The 23,359-nt window shown below is 31.2% G+C and overlaps 1 protein-coding gene across 1 annotated transcript in view; it reads left to right on the top strand.

Moving 5' to 3' along the window:
* Window positions 1-23,359, top strand: part of DNAH5 (dynein axonemal heavy chain 5) — a gene marked incomplete at its 5' end in the record, with an annotated part of 276,873 nt that overhangs the window by 41,098 nt on the left and 212,416 nt on the right. Inside the window, 5 exons of the mRNA XM_031946282.1 lie at window positions 1,569-1,654; window positions 8,173-8,494; window positions 10,380-10,586; window positions 15,911-16,082; window positions 20,496-20,641. Of these exons, the coding sequence (XP_031802142.1) occupies window positions 1,569-1,654; window positions 8,173-8,494; window positions 10,380-10,586; window positions 15,911-16,082; window positions 20,496-20,641 (933 nt within the window). The remainder of the gene's footprint in view (window positions 1-1,568; window positions 1,655-8,172; window positions 8,495-10,379; window positions 10,587-15,910; window positions 16,083-20,495; window positions 20,642-23,359) is intronic.

The raw sequence follows: 23,359 nt of genomic DNA, 5'->3' as shown, positions 1-23,359 counted from the left end.
AGTGTACCACTGACATGCCAGGAAACTGAATTGCTTCCAATTAAATTGTCTTAGGAAGATTCTGAAGATCATCTGGCAGGATAAGATACCAGATTCTGAGGTTCTTTCTCTAACTCTTTCTCTAACATTCAACCTCTACTATAGAGAGTAATGAATTTTTCACATTGTTTCAATGTCAAATGTATGCTTGCCTAAAATACTAGTTAATGGAGAATTCTCATAAGGCAAGTGTATTCACATGATGGTCAGGAAAAGCAATACAAAAACTTGCTCAAAGTTTCTTTTAAGAACTTTGAAAATGATTGCATGAAATGAGAGGCACTGGCACTGGACTACTCAGCATGTGTGCTTTCTTCAAAGAAAGTGTTGTTCTCTATGAGCAAAGCAGAATTAAAGTAGCCCAAAAGAAACACAAAATGCACAAATTTAGAGAATTTGTACCAAATGTTTACCTGTATTATTTGTGATAGACCTGTAATAGAGCATTGCAAGGTAGTATTAATTTTTTTTTGAGATTAATTGTCACATTTTATTTTTTTATATTCACAGAAAGCATTTTTATTGGATTCTTGGTTTTTAAAATTTTTTTATGATAGCTTTTTATTTACAAGTTATATAGAGTACAGATTAAATGCAATATAAGAATACATGTCCAAACAGTTATTTTGCTGTATAAAAAGAATCAGACTTTGAAATAGTGTACTATTAGCCTGTAAAGGAAATCAAAAATGCAGGCGGACAAAAATACAGGGATTGGGAATGCTATGTAGTGGTTCATAGTCATCTCCCAGAGTTCTTTTGCTGGGTGTAGCTGGTTCAATTCATTACTGCTCTATTGGAACTGATTTGGTTCATCTCATTGTGAAGAGGGCCATATTCATCAGAACTGATCATCATATAGTATTGTTGTTGAAGTATATAATGATCTCCTGGTCCTGCTCATTTCTTTTTTTTTCTTTCTTTCTTTCTTTCTTTTTTTTTTTTTTTTTTTTGATTAATCTCTTTCTCTGTCTTTCTGTCTGTTTTTCTCTATCTCTGACATTTTTTTGTTTGCATCTTTTTCTCTTTTGTCTTTCTCTCCTTCTTTCTTTCTTCTTTTCTAACTTCTTTACAAATGGTATGAATAAATGAGACAAAATATGATTCGGGATGGATTTGACATTTCTTTATAAGATCTCCACAGAAGCAGTTCACAAGGACAAGTGCCTTCTTACATTATATAGTAGTTTAGGCTTTTTGATTCCAAAATTCACTTAAATGGCTTTTCTCTAAAACTAAATGATTATCTTCTCCTAGCTGTTACTTCATTCTCGATTAGTGTCCAGCAGTCCAGTAGGTAATAGGGCATGACATCAAGCACAAAGTGATCTCAGTGAACTGTATTAAGGATTACTTGTTCTATTATAGTTTAAAGGATTTTGATAAAAATTGTGATTGGCATTATTGATTAATAGACATTTGGTATTTTAAAATTGAAATCACGACTTTTCTGAACTATATTAATATAAGCTTGTGACTTTCATTAATATTACAATTGCAAAGCATGATCAGATTTTCTTTTATTTTAGAATCAGTTACAGGTATTCATGGATATCACATTTGAAAATATTCAAAACACAGAGCGAGGATTAATGATGTTGAAGAAATTTGAAAGGTAAAAAGAAATTTGAAATGATTTTCTCAGGTACAGTCTTTAAGATCATAATAACATTAATATTAAAGAGGCTAACACAATTTCTTGTTTCCTTTTCTAATAGAAAGAAAAAAATCCTTTGATAAATTGTCTCTTTTTGTTCTTCCTTGCTCTAACTCTGATTTAGATAACCTATTTTTTAACCCATTTGAAAAAAAAAGAAACTGTTAGCCTGGATAAAATTGGAGATCTTTAGATCTGTGAGCTGCCATAGAAAACAATTTCAAAGTTTTCATTTTCAGATGAAGAAGATGGGTTTTAGATACTATAAAAGATTTTCAAAAAGCTGTTAGTTTACTGTAAAGCCAGAACTGGAGCCCATGGTTTTTTTTATGTAGAGTTACTTTTTTTATTATAGCTTTTTATTTACAAGATATATATATGGTTAATATGTATGGATAATTGCAAAACCTTTTGTTCCAATTTTTCCCCTCCTTCTCCCCACCTCCTCCTCCAGATGGTAGGTTGACCAATACATGTAAAATATGTTAAAGTATAAGTTTAATACAATATATGTATACTTGCCCAAACAGTTATTTTGCTGTACAAAAAGAATCAGACTTTGAAATAGTGTACAATTAACCTGTGAAGGAAATAAAAAATGCAGGCAGACAAAAATAGAAGGACTGGGAATTTTATGTAGTGGTTCATAGTTATTTTCCAGAGTTCTTTCACTGGGGTAGCTGGTTCAATTCATTACTGCTCTATTGGAACTGGTTTGGTTCATCACATTGTTGAAGAGGGCCATGTCCATCAGAATTGATCATCATATAGTACTGTTGTTGAAGTATATAATGATCTCCTGGTCCTGCTCATTTCACTCAGCATCAGTTTGTGTAAGTCTCTCCAGGCCTTTCTGAAATCATCCTGTTGGTCATTTCTTACAGAAAAATAATGTTCCATAATATTCATATACCACAATTTATTCAGCCATTCTCCAACTGATGGGCATCCACTCATTTTCCAGTTTCTAGCCACTACAAAGAGGGCTGCCACAAACATTCGTGCACATACAGGTCCCTTTCCCTTCTTTAGTATCTCTTTGGGATATAAGCCCAGTAGTAACACTGCTGGATCAAAGGGTATGCACAGTTTGATAACTTTTTGAGCATAGTCCAAATCATTTTCCAGAATGGCTGGATGTATTCACAATTCCACCAACAATGTATCAGTGTCCCAGTTTTCCCAATCCTCTTCAACATTCCACATTATCTTTCCCTGTCATTCTAGCCAATCTGACAGGTGTGTAGTGATATCTCAGAGTTGTTTTAATTTGCATTTCTCTGATTAATGACTTGGAGCATCTTTTCATAAGACTAGAAACAGTTTCAATTTCTTCATTTGAGAATTGTCTGTTCATATCTTTTGACCATTTATCAATTGGAGAATGGCTTGATTTCTTATAAATTAGAGTCAATTCTCTATATATGTTTTGGAAATGAGGCCTTTATCAGAACCTTTGACTGTAAAAATATTTCCCCACTTTATTGCTTCCCTCCTAATCTTCTCTGCATTAGTTTTGTTTGTACAAAAGCTTTTCAATTTGATATAATCAAAATCTTCTATTTTGTGATCAATAATGATCTCTAGTTCTTCTTTGGTTATAAATTCCTTCGTCTTCCACAGGTCTGAGAGGTAAACTATCTAATTTATTTATAATCTCATTCTTTATGCCTAAGTCATGAACCTATTTTGACCTTATCTTGGTGTACGTTGTTAAGTATGGATCAATGCCTAGTTTCTGCCATACTAATTTCCAATTTTTCCAGCAGTTTTTGTCAAACAGTGAGTTCTTATCCCAAAAGCTGGAGTCTTTGGGTTTGTCAAACACTAGATTATTAAGGTTATTGACTATTTTGTCCTTTGAACCTAACCTATTCCACTGATCAACTAGTCTATTTCTTAGCCAATACCAAATGGTTTGGTAACCGCTGCTTTATAATATAATTTTAGATCTGGTACAGTTAGGCCACCTTCATTTGATTTTTTTTTCATTAGTTCCCTTTAAATTCTTGACCTTTTGTTTTTCCATATGAACTTTGTTGATATTTTTCTAGGTCATTAAAATAGTTTTTTGAGACTCTGATTGGTATAGGGCTAAATAAATAGATTAGTTTAGGTAATAGTCATCTTTATTATATTTGCTTGCCCTATCCAAGAGCATTTAATATTTTTCCAATTGGTTAGATCTAACTTTATTTGTGTGGAAAGTGTTTTGTAGTTTTGCTCATATAGTTCCTGATTATTCCTTGGCAGATAGATTCCTAAATATTTTATACTACTGATAGTTACTTTAAGTGGAATTTCTTTTTGTAACTCTGTTGGATTTTTTTAGTGATATATAAGAATGCCAATGACTTATGTGGGTTTATTTTTTATCCTGCAACTTTTCTAAAGGTGTAGATTATTTCTGATAGATTTTTATAGAATCTCTGGGGTTCTTTAAGTATACAATCATATCATCAGCAAAGAGTGATGATTTGGTTTCCTCATTACCTACTCTAATCCCTGTAATCTCTTTCTTAACTCTTATTGCCAAAGCTAGCATTTCTAATACAATATTGAATAGTAATGGTGATAGTAGGCAACCTTGTTTCACTCATGATCATATTGGTAATGGTTCCAGTTTATCCCCATTACATGTGATGCTTACTCATGGTTTTAAATAGATGCTACTGATTATTTTAAGGAAAAGTCCATTTATTCCTATACTCTCAAATGTGTTTAATAGGAATGAATGTTAAATTTTATCAAATGCCTTTTCTGCATCTATTTAGATACCAAATTAACAAAAATAACCAATTAACAAATTTAGATAACCAAATTAACAAAAACCATATGAGCATCTATTTAGATGCTCATATGGTTTTTGTTAATAACCATATGAGCATCTATTTAGATGATCATATGGTTTTTGTTAATTTGGTTATTAATATGGTTAATTATACTAATAGTTTTCCTAATATTGAACCAGTCCTTCAAGTAGTATAAATCCTACTTGATTATGGGGAATTATCATGGGGATGATTTTCTGTAGTCTTTTTGCTAATATTTTATTTAAGATTTTAGCATCAATATTCATTAGGGAGATTGGTCTATAATTTTCTTTCTCTGTTTTTGGCCTGCATGGTTTAGGTATCAGTATTATGTCTGTCATAAAAGTAATTTGGTAGGAGTCCTTCATTCCCTATTTTTTCAAATAGTTTATATAGCATTGGGGTGAATTGTTCTTTAAATTTTTGATAAAATTCACATGTAAATCCATCTGGTCCTGGGGATTTTTTTAGGGACATGATTGATAGCTTGTTCTGTTTCTTTTTCTGAAATGGATTCCATGGTTTTTGAACAATATTCAATAGAAAAAGCATATGAGCAAGCAAGCATGTTGCATAAACAGCAAAGTATAGAAACCAATAAAAGCATACATGAAGTATAGCTTTACTCTTTTAATAAGATATAACAGCAAAATTAAGTTAACATATAATAATTTGCATAATAGGAATCATGTGTAGTAATTAGTTAATAGTAAAAAAAAAAAGTACCTAATTTTTTACTATTTTTGTTGTTACTTTTTTTTTAAAAGCTCTGTATTATCCACAATGAGGGGATAAGTTTCCCAATTTTCCCTGATAGCACAGTGCTAAAAATGGAAAGATCACCAGACATGAAGTTAGATGAATTGAGTATAAGTTTTGACATAGTCACTTGCTAACTCAGTGACTTAGGTTTTGTGAGAAAGTTTTCTCATGTATAAAATGGGGATAATCAGGTTCGAGCTATCTACATCACTAAATTTTTATGAGGGGAAGTGCTTTTTAATTTAGAAAAGGTTTTATGAATGTGCTATCTGAGAGTTGAGTGTGTTAAATGCTATGTGAATATGATGTTATTATTATTATTGGCTTCATATACATGTACATAAATACTAATGAATTGGACTAGATGGCCTCAAAAATCCTTTTTTAAATGTCAGATTTTATAATTCATTTTAGAGTCTGTGTCTTACTTTCCAACAGATAAATTTGTGCTTTTCCTGGATCAAGATGACAATATTCAGCGTTCTGTGCACATGGTCTTTTGAATAATCCAGCCTCTGTCTTCAATGGAGAATTTACAGTCTCCCAGACTAATTCTCCTAAAACTCTCCTCTACTAGACTAATACTAGCCTAAAAAGTAATGTAGATTCTAATTTACTAGTCTATCCATCTATCTAACAAATTCTACTTAATTATTGCAATTGAACCTTTAAATTATATTGTCCAAGAACTACGATATCTCTTTTATGGTATTTCCCTATACCATTTATATAGAGTTTTGAAGTTTCTGTCACTTCAGGCCACTGTCACAAGTTGAAAGGTGGTATTGATGACATTGACTTGGCAGTTTGTCATTTGACCTGTGGTAAAGCCTTCTGAGCTCATATTAGTTGGATCAGCCAATATCAGACACATTTACCTTGATGTCATTTGGCCCTTTTTGAATACAAAGGACAGCAACTAACCAGCCAACAAGCAGTTTGTCAGCTTAAGAGGTGTAACTAGACAGAGAGGTAATTTTTATGACAGTAATATTTAAATCACACTTATATAAGCTATATTATTAAATCAATGAGAAATAATATTTCTCAGTAGCAAGATTACAAAGTTGTAAGAAAAATTGTAATTCTTATTTTGTATTTATGTACTCAGTACAGTCTCTTTGGTTTGAGTTTTTGGACAATATTTCATGAACTTATCTAAAATTTTTGTGCCTTAGGGACATACCCACAGCTCTCATTCAAGTATGCAATTTATGTTTTTTCAGCTGTCCTTTCTAACATATCTTTTCTTCCAAAAAAAGGTCTGTATTAGTCTAATTAACTTAGAAATAGATTCTTTGTGACTGAATTTGGTCCAGCCAGTGCAAGAATGTTCTCTTACTGTTCCTCTCTTGGCAGATTTGACAGATTATCTTCCACAAATGACAAATTAGAGACACTTGTAATAGCTTCATTTTTACAAATATTATATCTAATCTTATCATTTAAGTGAAACATAAATTAAAGATTGATATTAAAATGTAGATAATTTGAATTTTATCATTAATTAAATTACTTGTTTCAGTTTTGATGTAGGCAATCATGGAATCTCACTACTCTGTCATAGTTATTTTTCTCATGATTGTTCATATTACTATGAGTTAGTAAAGCCAAAAAGAACCTTTGATTCAAGACAAAAGATATGGAAACTTTGTAGGAGATGCATTTTCTTTCAAATATATAGAACTAGATTACTCATTTCCTATAGGTATCACAAGAAAATCTTGCAAATACAGATTTTTTTGGCAAGTCAACAAGCATTCATTAAGCTTCTGCTATATGCTAGGTACTGTCCTAAGCTCTGGGCATACAAAGAAAGGGAAAAAAATTCTTACTTTCAAGGAGCCCACAGTTATGTGGGGGAGACAACATGCAAACAATGATGTTCAAACAAAATATTGACAGGATAAATTATAGATTATTCCCTTCTCTTCTATCTTATTCTTCACCAAGATTTAGCAGTTCATATAGTAAATCAAATGCTAAGATTAAAGGATTGAATTTTGCACTTGATCTTTTAAAAAAGATTTACTGACCTCAAATAAGGAATATTTTATTGGTCATGAATACTATATTTGAGAAACAAATGTTTAGTTATTTTTCCATTTAATTATATATCGTTTAAATATTTAATCAATTTTATAATAATGAAAATGAAATATAACAAATGGACTGTCCAATGATATTTTGGCATCTAGGGCATATTGAAAGCGAGAAAGCTCTACAAGGTGTTTGTTAACTTTTCTTTGGTATACTTAAAGAACCCCAGAGATTCTATAAAAATCTATCAGGAATATTAATGGAAAGGCTTAGATGAATTAATGAATGACTCATATACTAATGGAGCAAGACAACAGATATGGAAAGTTTAAGCTTTCAGATGAGAATTTCACAGGATGAAAAGTCATTGAGGGCTATAAGAAGTGGCTCTACTGATGAAATCAGAAAGTAATTAAAGTATCAAAATTATGATACACGACCCCCCACAGACATATGTATCTAAATACAGATTCTTTAAAAATGCACTCCCTGATGATTATGACTAAAGTACATGTTAATTGAGAAAATTCAGCAGTACTCAGGGGACTTAGTTTGTTTCTTTCCAAAAATATTCTGTGACTTTATGAACCCGTTATACATATCTCTAGAATATTTTCAAACACTTAAAAACCTAGGAATAAAGCAAAACAACACTTCATTAATAAGACAATACAGTTCTGTCTATTTTATGATTATTTTGAATTATTTCAAATAGCATTGTGCAATTAATTTATTCTTTTTACATACATATGTTTTTACATACATAATCTTCTTACATATTGATATAAATCAAATGATTTTAAAATCTTGAGACATTGATAACACCTTTTATGTATTCTAAAATATCCTTTATATTGTTAGGTTGAATATACCTAATCTTGGTATTGATGAAAAGTATCAGACAGTTCTTGATAACTACGGAGCTGACATTGAGATGATTTCCAAACTGTATACTAAACAGAAAAATGACCCTCCTTTGGCTCGAGACCAGCCCCCTATTGCTGGGAAGATCCTATGGGCCCGGCACCTTTTTCACAGAATTCAGCAACCAATGCAAAAATTCCAGCAGCATCCAAATGTGCTTACAACAGCAAAAGCCAAGCACATAGTCCATAAATACAACAAGATTGCGAAAATCCTCTTGGAATTTGAGATTCTCTATCACAGCGCATGGCTTCAACAAGTAAGACAAAGCTTATATTCTGCCTAGATGGTCAAAAAATGAGATAGAGAAGCATATATAGCATATAGAAGAACTTTTGTCTATATTTGGGAAGGATTTATGTTAAAATTTGATTTTTATTATTGTTACATGTAAAAGAATAGGTGACACAGTGGATAGATTGAAGGGCCTGGAGAAAGGAAAACTCCTTTTCCTGAGTTCAAATGAAAACTTAGACATTTACTGACTATGGGACTCTTTGGGCAAGTCACTTTACATTTGCCTCAATTTCCTTACTTACTCTTGCCTGTAAAATGAAAATTAACTGGAAAAGTAAATGGCAAGTCACTCCAGCACCCTTGAAGTCACAAAGTGTTCACACAATTGAAATAACCAAATAACAAAAAATGACACTAGGCAAACAAAGATAAGAATGAAACAGCTGCTGTTTTAAGGAGCTTATAAATTGTGCCTATGTAAGCAAATGTGGTATTTCTTGTATAAGGATGACAATTAAATCTATGGAAGCCTGTAAAGTCACCAAATGAGAATAGGGACAGGGAAGAGAAAGTGGTACAACATATATTTTGGGGTATATATATAGGAGAAGGGCAAATCAAAGGAAATTTCTTTTTAAGTAAGTATCACTTGAGTAGATCTTTGAAGGTACATCTGGATTCCAGGGACACAGAAGAGAAAAAGAAACATTCCAGATACAGAGGACAGTCTTTACAAAGATATGGAATTTGGAGATGAAATATTGAATGCAGAAAAATATCTAATAGGGCAATTTGTCTGGAACATAGAATAAATGAAGGGAAATAGTATGTAACAAACTAGGTAAGATTGCCTTGAGCCAGATTGTTCTTTTCCTCTCCATTCTTAGAGGGAAGAATATAAATGGCAATCCAAAAAGGAAACTAAGAAGGAATGATGATATAGGTAGGAGGAGACCCAAGAAGATATCAAAACTGAGAGAAGAGTTATAATATTTTATACTGCAGAGAGGTCATGGAGCTCTTTGAAATCAGGGATTATTTCCTCCTTGTCTTAATAACCTCTTTAGTCAAAATAATACTTCATATTTAGTATGCATTTGACAAATGCTTATTTATTGTTTGATAAATATACATATATATATATATATACATATATCTTGCTATAAATGAAACCAAAAGATCAAAGGGCCAAATGGAAATATGTCTCTCTCTTTGAGGAGCAAATTAGAGTTGGTAAAGTTGATTTTATCATATGTTCAAGGTAACAAGAAATATCAGTCTATAGGATATTATGTCATCTCATATTGAATACTGGTAATAAGGATTTGAAAAAAAACTATGAAATAATTTCATATGGATGATTATCACAGAGGAAGAAATAAAGAAAATCTATGAAAAAATTCCTTAATAAAGCAGTTAAAATTAAGTCAACATATATTCTAATACTTGATGATTCCTATGAATCATCCTATGAATCCCACTTTTAATGCAAAAGTGGATATAGTTTAGTATAGTAAAAATATGTTTCAGAATGCAAATGAGTAAAATAATACTTATTAAGTACTACTAAACTGAATTATAATAGTGCTGCTTACTCCTAAATTCCTATTACTAGAGTAGAATTCCTAGGGGAGAGAGAATTGAGCATTATACACTATAACTTAGGCTTTAATGTGGAGAACAATATTTTTTGCATATCCTTGATAATTCAAGGAAGGAAAGCTAAAGTACTTTACTTCAGTTTTGGAATAAAAATCAGTTCTCATTACTGCTAAGTCTATGCATAGGCAATTGACCTATCCAAGTGTGAATTCAGATACAGATTTTCTTTGGGGAAATGGTTGAACTAAACATACTTTATGCACATTGTTCTGCTAATTATTATTATTATTATTCTCTTGACACAGACTGAATTAACTAAGATTGGACTTGGGGCTTCCTTATTGGTAAGAGCTCCAGAAACAGGAGAATTATTTGTGAATTTTGATTTTGAGATATTAACGTTATTTCGAGAAACAGAATGCATGTCACAGATGCGTCTTGAAATCCCACCATTTGCAAGTGCTTTTTATCAGAAACGGGAAATTTACAAGAAGCATTTCAATCAAATGAAGGTATGATGATTTCAGAGCTAGAAAAATAGCAGATAATCTCTTTTAATTTTATCTTTTCTTCGTAATTGCTTTTCTACACATATTTAAATTTCTCAGTGACTGAGAAATGACAATTATAGTGCTTATGGCACAATACTCTGCAATTTTCAAGGCTCTTCACATACATAATCTTATTTGATCTTCACAAAAATCCTGGGAAATAGGTAAGACAAAAAATTTAAATCTAATCTTGCATTTGGAGAAACTGAGGCTCAAAGGCATAAAAATAAAATGGTTAATAAGGGGCAGAGCTAGGACTAAAATGTAGATCTTTAAATACCTAGTTATTTCAGTGTTTTTTTTTTTTTTTTTTTTTTTTTTTTTTCTCCATATGACAAAAAGGAAGTAGAATCTGAACCGGTATCTAGGGCTGGAGATTGTTTTCTCTTTAAACTTTCCCCAATTTTCCCCCAGATTTTGCTGTATTTCTTCTCTTACTCCTTTTAATTTCCAATATTATTTTATTAATATACTACTACTCCAATCTCCACCTCAAACCACTTCCATCACATTTATATTTCTTTTATTTCGTTCAAATCCTTCTCTCATAAATTTATCCAATTGAAGCTGGAAGATAAAAATGCTTCCATTTTATGGATGAACCCATGTCATCTGCATTTACATTTAAATATATTAACTGTATATTTCACTACATCCTATTTTTTCTGTTTATATATATTCTCTTTTTATTCTTTTTTCCATAAAAGTCTGTTTTGCTTCTAATTGTTGCCTCCATTCTTTTGCCCCTCCCTTTATCTTTCCCCTACATCTCATACCTTTCCTCTCCTATTTCTCTATTGGATAACTTTCTATAATCCAACTGAATGTGTTATGTTACATATTTCCTCTTTAAACCAATTCTGATGTGAGCGAGATTTAAGCATTGCCTGCTCTCCCCATTTCTCTTTGATTATAAAAATTCTTCCTTGAGAACTTTTATGTGAGAAAAAAAAAAAACTCCCCATTCTACCTCTTCCTTAACCCTTCTACTAGTGTATCTTTCTTTCTTATCTCTCTATTTCTTTTTAGAAATCATCAAAATGTTATTGTCTCATATCCATCCTCAATGTCTATGAAGACTTCTAACTGCTCTAATGATAAAGTTCTTAGGAATTACATGTATCATATTCCCATATAGGGAATAGTTTAACTGTCTTGAATCCCTTATGTAAACTTTTGATGCTTCTGTTGAGTCATCTGTTTAAATGTCAGATTTTCTATTTAGCTCTAGTCTTTCATTAGATATGCTTGAAAGTTCTCTACTTCATTAAAAATCCATTTTTTCTCCCTGGGTATCATTTAATTTTACTGGGTATTTTATTCCGGGGTATAATCCTAGTTTTTTTGCTTTCCAGAATGTCATATTTCCAGTCTCTACTCCTTTACCATGGAAGCTTGCTAAATATTATGTGATCCTGTCTGTGACTTCATAATATTTGAATTATTTCTTTCTGACTGCTTGAAGTATTTTTTCTTTGACCTAGGAGATCTGAAATTTGGGTATAATATTCCTGGGAGTTTTCATTTTGGGATCTCTTTTAGGAGGTATATTCTTTCATTTTCCATTGATCCAAGTTGTTGGAGCAGCTTGATAATCTATATGATATCTAGGCTCTTTTTTATTCATGACTTTGAGGTAGTCCAATAATTCTTAAATGACCTCTCCCAGATCTGCTTTCCAAGTAAGTTGTTTTTTTGACAAAATATTTCACAATTTCTTTTATTTTTTACCTTTAATTTTTATTGTTTCCTGATGTCTCATGGAGTCATTAACTTTCATTTGCCCAATTCTGATTTTTAAGGAATTATTTTTTTTAGTGAGCTTTTGTATTTTGTTTCCCACAATTTGGTTAATTCCTTTTTTAAGGAGCTTTTTTCTTCACTGAATTTTTGTGTTTTTTTCTCATGTTTTCGATTTTATTTTTTAAGGTGTTATTTCTTTGGCATGATGTTGTGTCCTTTTTACCAAGTTGTTGATTCTACTTTTATAATTTTTTTTAATCACACTATCATTTTCCCCTCTCCAATTTCCTTCTACCACGTTATTTCTTTCTTAAACTCTTCCAGGAATTTTTGCTGACTTTGGCTCCAATTAGCATTTTTGTTTGAAGTTTTGCTTGTTGACAATTTTCACATTGTTGTCTTCTAAGTTTATTTTATGTAGCTTTTAATGGTATTCACATTTGTTTTTGTTTCTCATTTTCCTAGAGCATTTTTTCAATTTGGACTTTATGCTAAAGTTGGGCTTGGTTCACCTAGGAATAAAGAGGCATTGTTCCAACCTACATGCTTTGTTGTGCTGATGTTTTCAGATCTAATTCTTAATGTTTCCAAGGTGATGTCATCTAGGGAGAGATTTTATCGCTGTCCTTCTGCTCTGTGCCCTGGTGTTTATGTAGGAAGGAACATTGCTCCTCTGCATTAGCAAATATTAGGGCTTCTTTTGGCTCTGAAACTGTGAGCAGATCTTTTTCTCTTCTATGGTCCCAATCACTAGAGTTCTTCACTGTCCTGGAACTTTGGCCTAGTACTGCTTATGGATGATAGAGTTGCTAATCAGTTTCACCTGTCCCAATAGCAGCAATCATTACCTGTAATTTTTTTTTTTTTCTGAGAACCCAACTCCATTACAACTGCCTACAAGGTCCTTTGTTTGTGGTACTGTACTGTATAATCTGGAATGGCTCCTACACAGACATCACAGAACTCTTCTGTCAATCTCCTAAATTGTCTTCTGCTGGAAAAAGTCTCACTGTGACCTTTTATTGTCTCTGCAACTCCAAAATTTGATTGGAGGGGTTATTTTAAATTTTTTTGAGAGGAATGTTGGGAGAGCTGGGTTGCTGTTTACACAATTCTCCCTTATCTTGACTATGTCTCCCAGAACTCATTTTCTTTTGACCTCTGTAGCATTTGGCACTGTTGACCATTCTTCTTTCTAGATAGTTTTTTTTTCTTTAGTTTCTGGGATATTTTAAATTTTTTTAATTAAAAAAATTTTTGGGGGGGCATATTGTTTTGTCTCAGTTCTCTTCGTAGCCATCTGAAAATGTTTCCAAGGCTCTTTTGATTTTCATTTATTTAATATTTTATTTTTTTCTGGAGTTACATGTAAAAATAACTTTTGACATTTATTTTTAAAACTTTGAATATCCTTCCCCTCCCCACCTGATTGAGAAGGCAGCAATTTAATATGTTTGCAAGTCTCTTTTGAGGGATCTTTATCTACGTCCTGCCCACAACCATATGTTCATTATATATAACCCAAGATGGTTTCATTATAACCAATCTTTTCCTTTTTAAAATTCATTTTCCATACAATTGCCAGTGATAATCCTCAAGAATAGTTTTCACAATGTTGCTTCTCTCTTACAAAGCTTTTTTGACTTTCTAATGGCTCCAGGAAAAAAACCCACCATCACCAACAAAAAATGAAACTATAAAACAAATGTCCTTAGTTTGAAATTATGACCTATATCATCTGGTTCAAGGTATAATAAACCTTCAGGTTTATTATGTATTAGTTCCTTTTATTCATTCCATGATACTATTGGATATTTTCCCATATTCAACATTTCATCTTCAAACTCTTTGTCTTTGCAAAAGCTAACGGCTACATCTAGAACATGCTTTCTCCTCACCTGTGTTTCTAGAATCACTTTGTACTTTCAAAGATAAGCTTAAGTGCCACTTATTTAAAGAGAACTATCCTTATTTGTCCAGTTATTAGTGCTTCCCACTTATTTCACCAAATAACTTAACATTCATTTTGAATATATTGCACATTTCCTTATTTATGAACATACTGTATCTTACTGCTTAGTGTGAGCTCTTTCAGAATAGAGTTTTTCTCCTTTTTATTCCCTTCACCCAGCACAATGATTGGTATTTAGTAGGCACTTAACATATGCTTGTTGATTTATTGTTTGATAGATGATGGCAGAATGGTAGAAAAAGGGATGTAGGTTATTAAGAATTGCTTGGCTATAATATTTCTGGGAATTTTCATTTTAGGATTTCAATCTCAATTAGAATGTTTTATATATGTGTATATATATGTTTATATATGTATATATATGTGTATATATAAAAAAGAACTAAGTAAACAAAGTCATTCCACAGAATTTAAGGATGAAATTGGAAGAAAAATAAATACATAGGGAATGGGGGAAAAGGGTCTACAAAGCTTTTTATAACTTCTTTCTATTATGAAAAATTGTGGAGGCCTTTTATTTCAACTCTTAGGAAGTAGAAATAGCATTGAAGTTAACAAACATGGAAGGAATCTTTGGAATATATGTGGAAGAGTTCTGTACTAGACGCAGAACAATTTTGATGGTTTTAAGAAATAAATGTACATGCTATCTGATAGAAGAAACTTGGATCTTTTTCAAAGTGACTAAAAGAAAACCAGCAAATCCTAACCAATATACCTACTTTCCCATTGCTAAATTTTTTTGTATAAAAAAAATAATTATGCATAGAGAGGTATAAGAAAGGAAGTTGCCTATCTTTTGTAAGAGAGAAGTTATTATATAATGGAATAAAGAGTTGGCCCTGTACTAAAGATTTAGAGTTCAAGTCCTGCTTCTGATGTACTAGCTAGAAGATCTTAGGCAATTTAGTTAGCCTCTCCATGCTTTAAGCAACTCTCCAATAATATAAGATGCAAAGAATAGGCTGACCTGAACTGGTAGATGGAATTCTTCTCTGGAAATATGTGACACCCATGAAATTACATTTCTCATATCTTTCTATTTTCCTGTTCCTATCTTTTGATCCTATTCTTATTCCTTCCAAATCCCTATTCCCATCCCTAATATGTCTACATAAATGTAAACATTTAATCATGAATTAGGTCATATTTAGTCAAAGCCATATCACAGTTTCAGGCAGAGGATAGAAATTAAGCTGAGGACCTGACAAGGATATCTTGAAAAGTGGAAAACCTTATACATACCTTCCTCTATATGCATCTGATAGGAAAAAGAATATTATCAGGTCATATACCAAAGAAAAGAATTGGGAAACTTTAATCTAAGAAGTACTTTTTTGCTTGTTAAGAATTATAATAATCCTGTGAAATATCTCAGCATATATTGAACAAATAAAAAACAATAACTCTGTTCCTTATTATAATGTTCCTCACTCAGTTCCTGATTATAAATCAAATAAATTATAATAGGAAAGGCAGAATTCTTATATTAGGATCATAAATTATGTAGGTCTTTCTTAGAGATAAAGCCTCGTAGCATTAATTGCTCTTTCAAATTCTTTCATTTCAGATGATGCTGGAAGAATTTAAGAGAGTGAAGTCAAAAATCCGACCTGCCATTGAACAATTGATGGTTCCTCATTTGGCTAAAGTTTATGAAGCTATACAACCTGGCTTAATATCATTGAATTGGACATCAATGAATATTGAAGGATATTTACAAAACATTTTTAGAGTGCTCAGTAAGTACTTGTGGATTATTTATTATTGCTCAATATTTCAATTATTTTGTGCTCCAAAATTTAATATAGTCATGTATTTTTAAGCTTTTTATTATGACAAACTTTGAGTCACAACTAAAATAGAAATTTTCATTTGGTAACAAGAGAAAAGAATTAAATATGAAACTATGAATTTCAATCATGTATAACTTTGCTTTGGTATAATTTAAATTTATTATGGTAGTATCAGTACTTCTCTGTTGGTCTCTGTCTCTTTCTGATCTTTCCTCTGTTCAATCTTGGTTATATTTTAATAATTCATTAACACTCTTTTCTTCTTTTGGTTTTAATATCACTATAACTGTTTCTTTTTTCCTTTTCCTCAAATAGAAATCCTATCTTGCAACAAATAATTATAATCATGCAAACCAAATCCACACATTGGTTGTGTATGAAAAATATATGTGTGATTCTGTATCTTAGTGTATTACCTCTCTTCTAAGAGGAGGAGTGTTTAATTCCTTCAATTCCTTTAATTCCTAAAAATTTCATAATGGAATTTTATTGCAAGTTGTAGGAAAAGCAATGGTATATCTCCAACTAAGGAAGTTGCTTTTTACAAAACACATGACATGTAATTTCCAACAGAGTTCAAAGATCTATTGACTCATGGATTCTGATTCTGGAATTAGACAAATTTGTTCCTTTTTTAATTTTGCTCTAAAATGAGAATTTGGAGATAAAAGAAATGTTTATGTTTACTTTCATTTTTATCCTTTCTATCCATTTTCCCCTCAAGGATCCAATAAAGTTTGATTTCTATTATTTGAGAAGTATTGAAAATTTTGGACAGGGCATAATATAAAATCACCACAAGAATAAAAAGTTCTGGAAATAATGTTTATGCTTCATATTTTAAAAGAGACTTATTTTTTCCTCAATATTAAGAGACTCTTTGGAGAAGGTTTTTAGATAGAAAGGATTTTTAAAAATTAGAATTGTTTTTTATTACTCTTCCTATTTCCTCAACTTAGAATTTCTTCCCTTGTGATCCCTATCTAGTCAATCTGCCTACTTTAGAATAAGCTGAAATGAAATTAACTCATTTCAAATTCTGTCTCTTCTTTAAAACATTCTCTGACTTATCCAGCTCAAAAATACCTCTTCCTTTTCTGATGTTCAATTATACTTACATTCAGTACTGCATAGTTTATTATTTAATGTGTCTAATTTCCTTTGGTAAAGTTCTTAAGGAAAAGGCTCATGTCTGATAATTGCGCATAGTAGGGAATAAATTAATTCTTCTAATAGCATTCATAGCCTTTGATTCTTGAGATTTCTTTTATGGACCATATTCTTTAGTACACAGTTTCCCCATCTAGTACAGATGTCCCTTTTAACATATATCTCTTTTGTTATTCCCTTAGACTTAATCCTAATTTGGGTTCTTACAGCTATTAAAATTATGTCTAGTCTATTTACTAATGCCTTAGGAGACTCAGTCAACGTGGAAATCATCATAAGATCACAGGATATTATATTTAGAGCTGTAAAGTACCCAAGAGGACATTTATTCTAGCCCACTTATTTTATAAAAAAGGAAATAGAAGTTTAGAAAAATTAGGTTCTGGCATGGTAGGGTCAGTATGAGCTGGCTAGGAAGAACTGAGTTATTTTTTAATGTGAACATTTACATCTTGGAAAGCATCGAACTACAAATCATGGCTTGAGTTATTATTTTCTTGATTTCCTAGACTTAAGAATTACCTCTTAAAATAGCCGCAGATACAAAAAAATCTGAAGTTTGGGATCATGTTCCTTTCATTCCAGAAACAGAGCCTCACTTTAGATTAAGTTAAGAGTTAAGAACTAGACTGGAAAATGAGCAACAGCAGAAAAAAAAGATCTTGACTATAGAAAATTACTATGGTGATACAAAATATCAAAATATAAATTCAGAAGGCATCAAAGTGAAAACTCCTGCATCTAAGTGTGAAAGGAAATATGAATCAACCATAGGCAATGGAAGAGCTCAAAAAGGATTTTTAAAATTCCTTCAAAATCCAAAGAGATGTAGCGGAAACATTGGGAAGAGAAATGAGAATGGTGTAAGAAAATAATGTAAAAAAGAGCCAATAGCTTGATAAAGAAAGCACATACACTGTCACAAAAACACATTCTGAAGAAAACATTTTAAAAATACTGTACAGGTCAAATGGTAAAAGAGGCCCAAAACTTCAATGAAGAAAATGACTTGAAAAGAAGAATTGGCCAAATGGAAACACATATACAAAAATTTACTGAAGAGAACTCCTTAAACAGTAGAATTGGCCAAATAGAAAAGGAGTTACAAAACCTCACTGCAGAAAATGGTTCCTTAAAATTAGAATTAGACAAGTGGAACCTAATGACTCTATGAGACATAAGAAACCATAAAACAAAACCCAAAGCATAAAAAAGTAGAAAACTATGAATTACTTAATTGAAAAAATAATTCACCTAAAAAAATCTTCAGGAGACATAATTCATGAATTATTAAACTATTTGAAAGTCATGATAAAAAAGAGTCCAGACATCATTTTTCAAGAAATTAATAAAGGAAATTGCTCTGATATTCTAGAACCAGATAGTAAAATAGAAATTGAAAGAATTCATCAATGACCTCCTGAAAAATAAGCCAAAATTAAAACTACTATTTTTTTTTTTTTTTTTTTTAGTTAAAACTACTATTAATATTAGAGCCAAATTTCAGAGCTCTCAAGTCAAAGAGAAAATACTTCAAGCAACTACAAAGCAATAACTCAAATATTTTGGAGCCATATCAGGATGACCTAAAATATAGTAGTTTCTATGTTAAAGGATCAAAGTTCTTGGAATATGATATTCTGGAGTTCAAATGAGCTAGTTTACAACCAACAATCACTTATCCATTAAAACTGATTATAAACCTTCAAGGGAAAAAGTGAATATATATTATAAAGTGGACTTTCAAGCATTCCTGATGAAAAGACTAAAACTGAATAAAAAATTGGATTCATAATATCATAAGGCATTCAGTAAAGTTAAGCTGTTTACATTCCTACGTAGAAAAATGATACTTGCAATTTCTAAAAACATTCTCATAATGAGAGCAATTAGAAGGGGTATACATAGACAGAAAGCACAATTTGAATATGATGGGAATTATTATCTAGAAAATAAAATTAAGAAATGAGAAAAGAATGCATTGTGAGAAAGGGGAAAGGGAGATTTGACATAAAAGAGGGTCATATTTTTTGCAGTGGAGGGGGAGATGGGCATGAACCTTACTCTCATACAAATTGGCTCAAAGAAAGAATAGACATACACATTTAGTTGGGGGTAAAAATCTATCTTACCATACAAGAAAGTAGAAGCATAAGAGAATAAGAGAATGGGCCAAGGCTGATAGAAAAGAGGGCATGTTGGGGAGATAAAACTCAAAAGTAAAGCACTTTTGAAAATGGACAGGGTAAAAGAAGAGAGAGTAGAATAAACAATGTGAAAACAGGAGGAAAATACATAGTTCATAATCATTAACTGTAAAAAAATTTTTTACATCAAGTTTTTCTGATAGCCTGATAAGAAGAATCTTATTTTCCTTGGAAAATTTTGGTACATTGTGGTGATTTTGGAAGAAATCAATTTTATCACCATGATTCTATTGCACTTTTTCTTTTTCCAATTTAGCTTTAGAAAACAATGGTGGAGTAATGTTAACTTTTTTTTTTTTTTTGTGAAACAAAAACTTTTTTTTCCAATTCAAAATCAGCTGATATAAATTATATGGTGAATTGTTATGAGCATGTGTATATGGAATATTTTAATATAAACATAGAGAATGAAGGAGTGCCTTAAACTGGGGAATGACCAAATAACTCATGGTATAGCTATGTGATAGTATAGAAGAATCTTGTATGGACTCCTGAGTTTGTTGTTTTAAGATTAAAAAATATTAACTTCTATGTTATCTTGGTGAATGGTGGAAATTTGATGAAAGAAATTATTTAAGGAACTACATAAATAGTTTTAATGCATAATCAGTATTTTGTACTAATTTGCAATTTTTGATTTAAGCTTTTATTTTTCTTGTAGGGAAGTAATGTGACCAAGGGAAATATCCAACAAAAATCTAAAATTGTTTTTATATTTCTAAAACTGTAGACTATAACCACATAGCAGCATTCACTGCGCTTTATTGTTTTTAATTGAAATAATAACTAAAAATATGTTACAAATAACCTTTTCTTTCATGGACTTTAGACATGCTGTAATGATCGTCATAATTTTTACTACTCTTATAGACATCCTTACTTAAAAATTGGTTTTAATACTGCTTTTGATGATTACTTTTGTTTTAATTTTTGCAAAATATATTCTTCATTCTTCTTTGATGATGCATTTTCTTTTCAAAAGGTGAGGTAGAATTGCTTCTTGATCGGGTCAATGACCTGGTAGAATATCGCATTGATGCTGTTCTAGAAGAAATGAGTCTTGTGCCTCTTTGCAAACTCCCTGAGGATGAGCCACTTACCTGTGAAGAGTTTCTCCAAATGACAAAGGTTATAATAAGATCAATTCTTCATTTAAAAATAGTTTGTGATTATTTTTTCTAAAAGTTATGGTTACTTCATGAAATGTGATATGAATTTAGGGCCTATCTAAACCAATTGTGTTTTTTAAAATAATTTACAGATGGGGTGTTTAAAAAGGAAAAGGTAATGGAAGAGTCACTCATAGACATTTATAAGATATCACTTTCATTGTTAACTGAAGTTGCTATAAGGTATACTTTGTCAATTCAGTAGGAAATGTTGTGTGGAAGTTTTTCTTTTTTCTTTAAAGAGGAAAAAAAATATTTTATAGAACTTAGAATAACCTGAGTCTAATTAGATGTGGTACTACATTTATTTCAATTTATACTTTAAACACTTCATTAGAGTCATTAAAATATTTATGAAACAATTATGTTAAAGTAATTACAAATCCTCTTTTGGAAACAAGATAGTTTTAAATATTGCTTTTAGTAGTACAGTTTAGAGTTTATTTATTTAACAAATATTAAGAGCTTGACGGTGATAGGAAGTCAGATAGTGACAGAAGGCACCTATGTGGTATAGTGGATAGTGTTGGACTTGGTATCTGGAAGATCTGAGTTCAAGTCCAGCTTAAAATACTTGCTAGGTATCAAAGCAAATTATCTAACTTTGCTTGCATCAGTTCTTCTTCTATAAAATAAAATTGAATTTCTCTTTCCAAATGTCAAGACAGTGCTTGATACATAATAGGGACTTAATAAATATATGCTGAATTAAATTGAATTACTATTCTTTCATGAAATTGTGATTACCAACAGAGGAAAAAGAAGGCATTAAAAGATTGTAATTGATTGAATTACTGCTACTTCTTTGATAATTCAATGTTTTTTTTTTAAACTAGTCATGATGCCCTAAGGGTAAAGTTATAATGCATACTAACATGAATAATTTTGATGTTGACCTTGATGACAATGGTTCTTCAAAGGCACCAACATGATATTGCTTCACTGAATTTTATTAAGCAGGAAAGCTATATGTATGGGTCTGGCTCTAGATCATGGTAGGTCTGTTTTCTGAGAAAGAGTAAGCTAATTCAGAGCAGAGAGACTTGTTATCCAGGTAGCCATTGGGTGATGAATTTTTCAGGCACAAACTTACAAAGACCATTAAATAAATTGTGGGAGGATTGTAATATGCATCACTGAAGGAAAAACTCAAACTGATGAAATTATAGATGCCTAAAGATAGGAATTTAATTGTATGCTTTCCCCACAAAGACATCATTTTATGAATAATTAATTAATTTAGATATTTTCATTTGCTATTGAAATTTTATTTCCACTTGTCCATGGTTTCAGTGATGTTAGAAACTTTCCATATCCAGGCATATTCTTCCCTAATTCTTCCCTAATTTATAAACTTAATGATTAGAGTTGCCAGGATACTGAGAGTTTAAGTGACTTGCTCCATTTCACATACTCAGTTTCTGTCAGAAATGGGACTTCAACCCCTGCTTTTACTGACCCTATCTATTATGCTATTAAAAGAGATAATAATTTTAAAATACTTTGCACAATATCTGGCACAGTGGGTGCTAAATAAACGTTTTTTCCTTCCCTTTTACCTTTCCAGGCTGACATTTTAAAAGTCCAAATTTTATGCAAAATAAACCAACTTAAATATTTCCATTTGTTAACTAAAGCTATGCTTCTTAAAGTATATTAATACATTTTTTACATGTGATCTTTTTAATTATTGCTTTTTGAAAATCTAGTCTTCCAGGAAGGATTTTTGGTCAAGTAAGTTAGGAAGCTTTAAAGGAAATTCACAGTGATACTGGCATACCTTTTAGTCTGGGGGAAAAGGCCATACTTGTAAACTCTGATGAAACCATGGGAAAAGAGGACTACAAGACTACTAAAGTAGTGAAATAATTCAGATTGGAAAAAATAGAACATGTTAACTCTTATTCATTGATGAGTATTGGGATTAGGCCCATGAATGGTTGAAGCACTTCCAGTTTTAGAAAAATAAGGAGAGAGTCTAGAAAGAACAATCAAATAAGTAAATAAATAAGTAGACAGTCCAGAAAGAAAGAAAAAAGAAAGGAAAAGAGAAAGGAAAAAAAGGAGGAAAAAGGAAAGAAAAAAAGAATGGATAGATAGAAAAAGGAAGGCTTGCTCTTTATATCATATATATTATACATATATAATTTATACTTTCTTGAAAAATCATTTATAAATTTTTGTATAGACATTACTATGTACTTGTCTCAATGGGGGATATAAGAGAAATATAGGTGAAGATATTTCTCTGTTTCCAGGTTTGACTTCCTTCTTTTTCTGTTAGTGTTTCCTAAACTTTAATCATGTGGTCTGATCTCTCTGAACATTCTTCCCTTTAGAAACAGTATTCATACTCATGATTTCAGCCATCTCTTTTAACCTGATGACTTCTATATGTAGGCTTCCCGTTAAATCCTCTAATTTCAGTCATAATTCCTTATCCAGCGCGAATTGTATTTCTCATTAGATAGCTTATTGTTAAAAAGCATATTATTTATGTATCTGGGTACCTAGCTCCTATAAAAGCAATCATTAGAAAACACTTATAGATATTTAACAGGACCTTTTTTTTAGCCATTGTAAGGACAGAAAATTTAAAAGTTACAGTAGCCTATACAGGATTACAAAAAAAAAAAAATACACTAAGCACGCAAAGGATTTAGGGCATGGGATTTAT

Source organism: Sarcophilus harrisii, chromosome 1, assembly GCF_902635505.1.
Source record: "Sarcophilus harrisii chromosome 1, mSarHar1.11, whole genome shotgun sequence".
NCBI lineage: Eukaryota > Metazoa > Chordata > Mammalia > Dasyuromorphia > Dasyuridae > Sarcophilus > Sarcophilus harrisii.
This window is presented reverse-complemented; position numbering and strand designations above follow the sequence as displayed.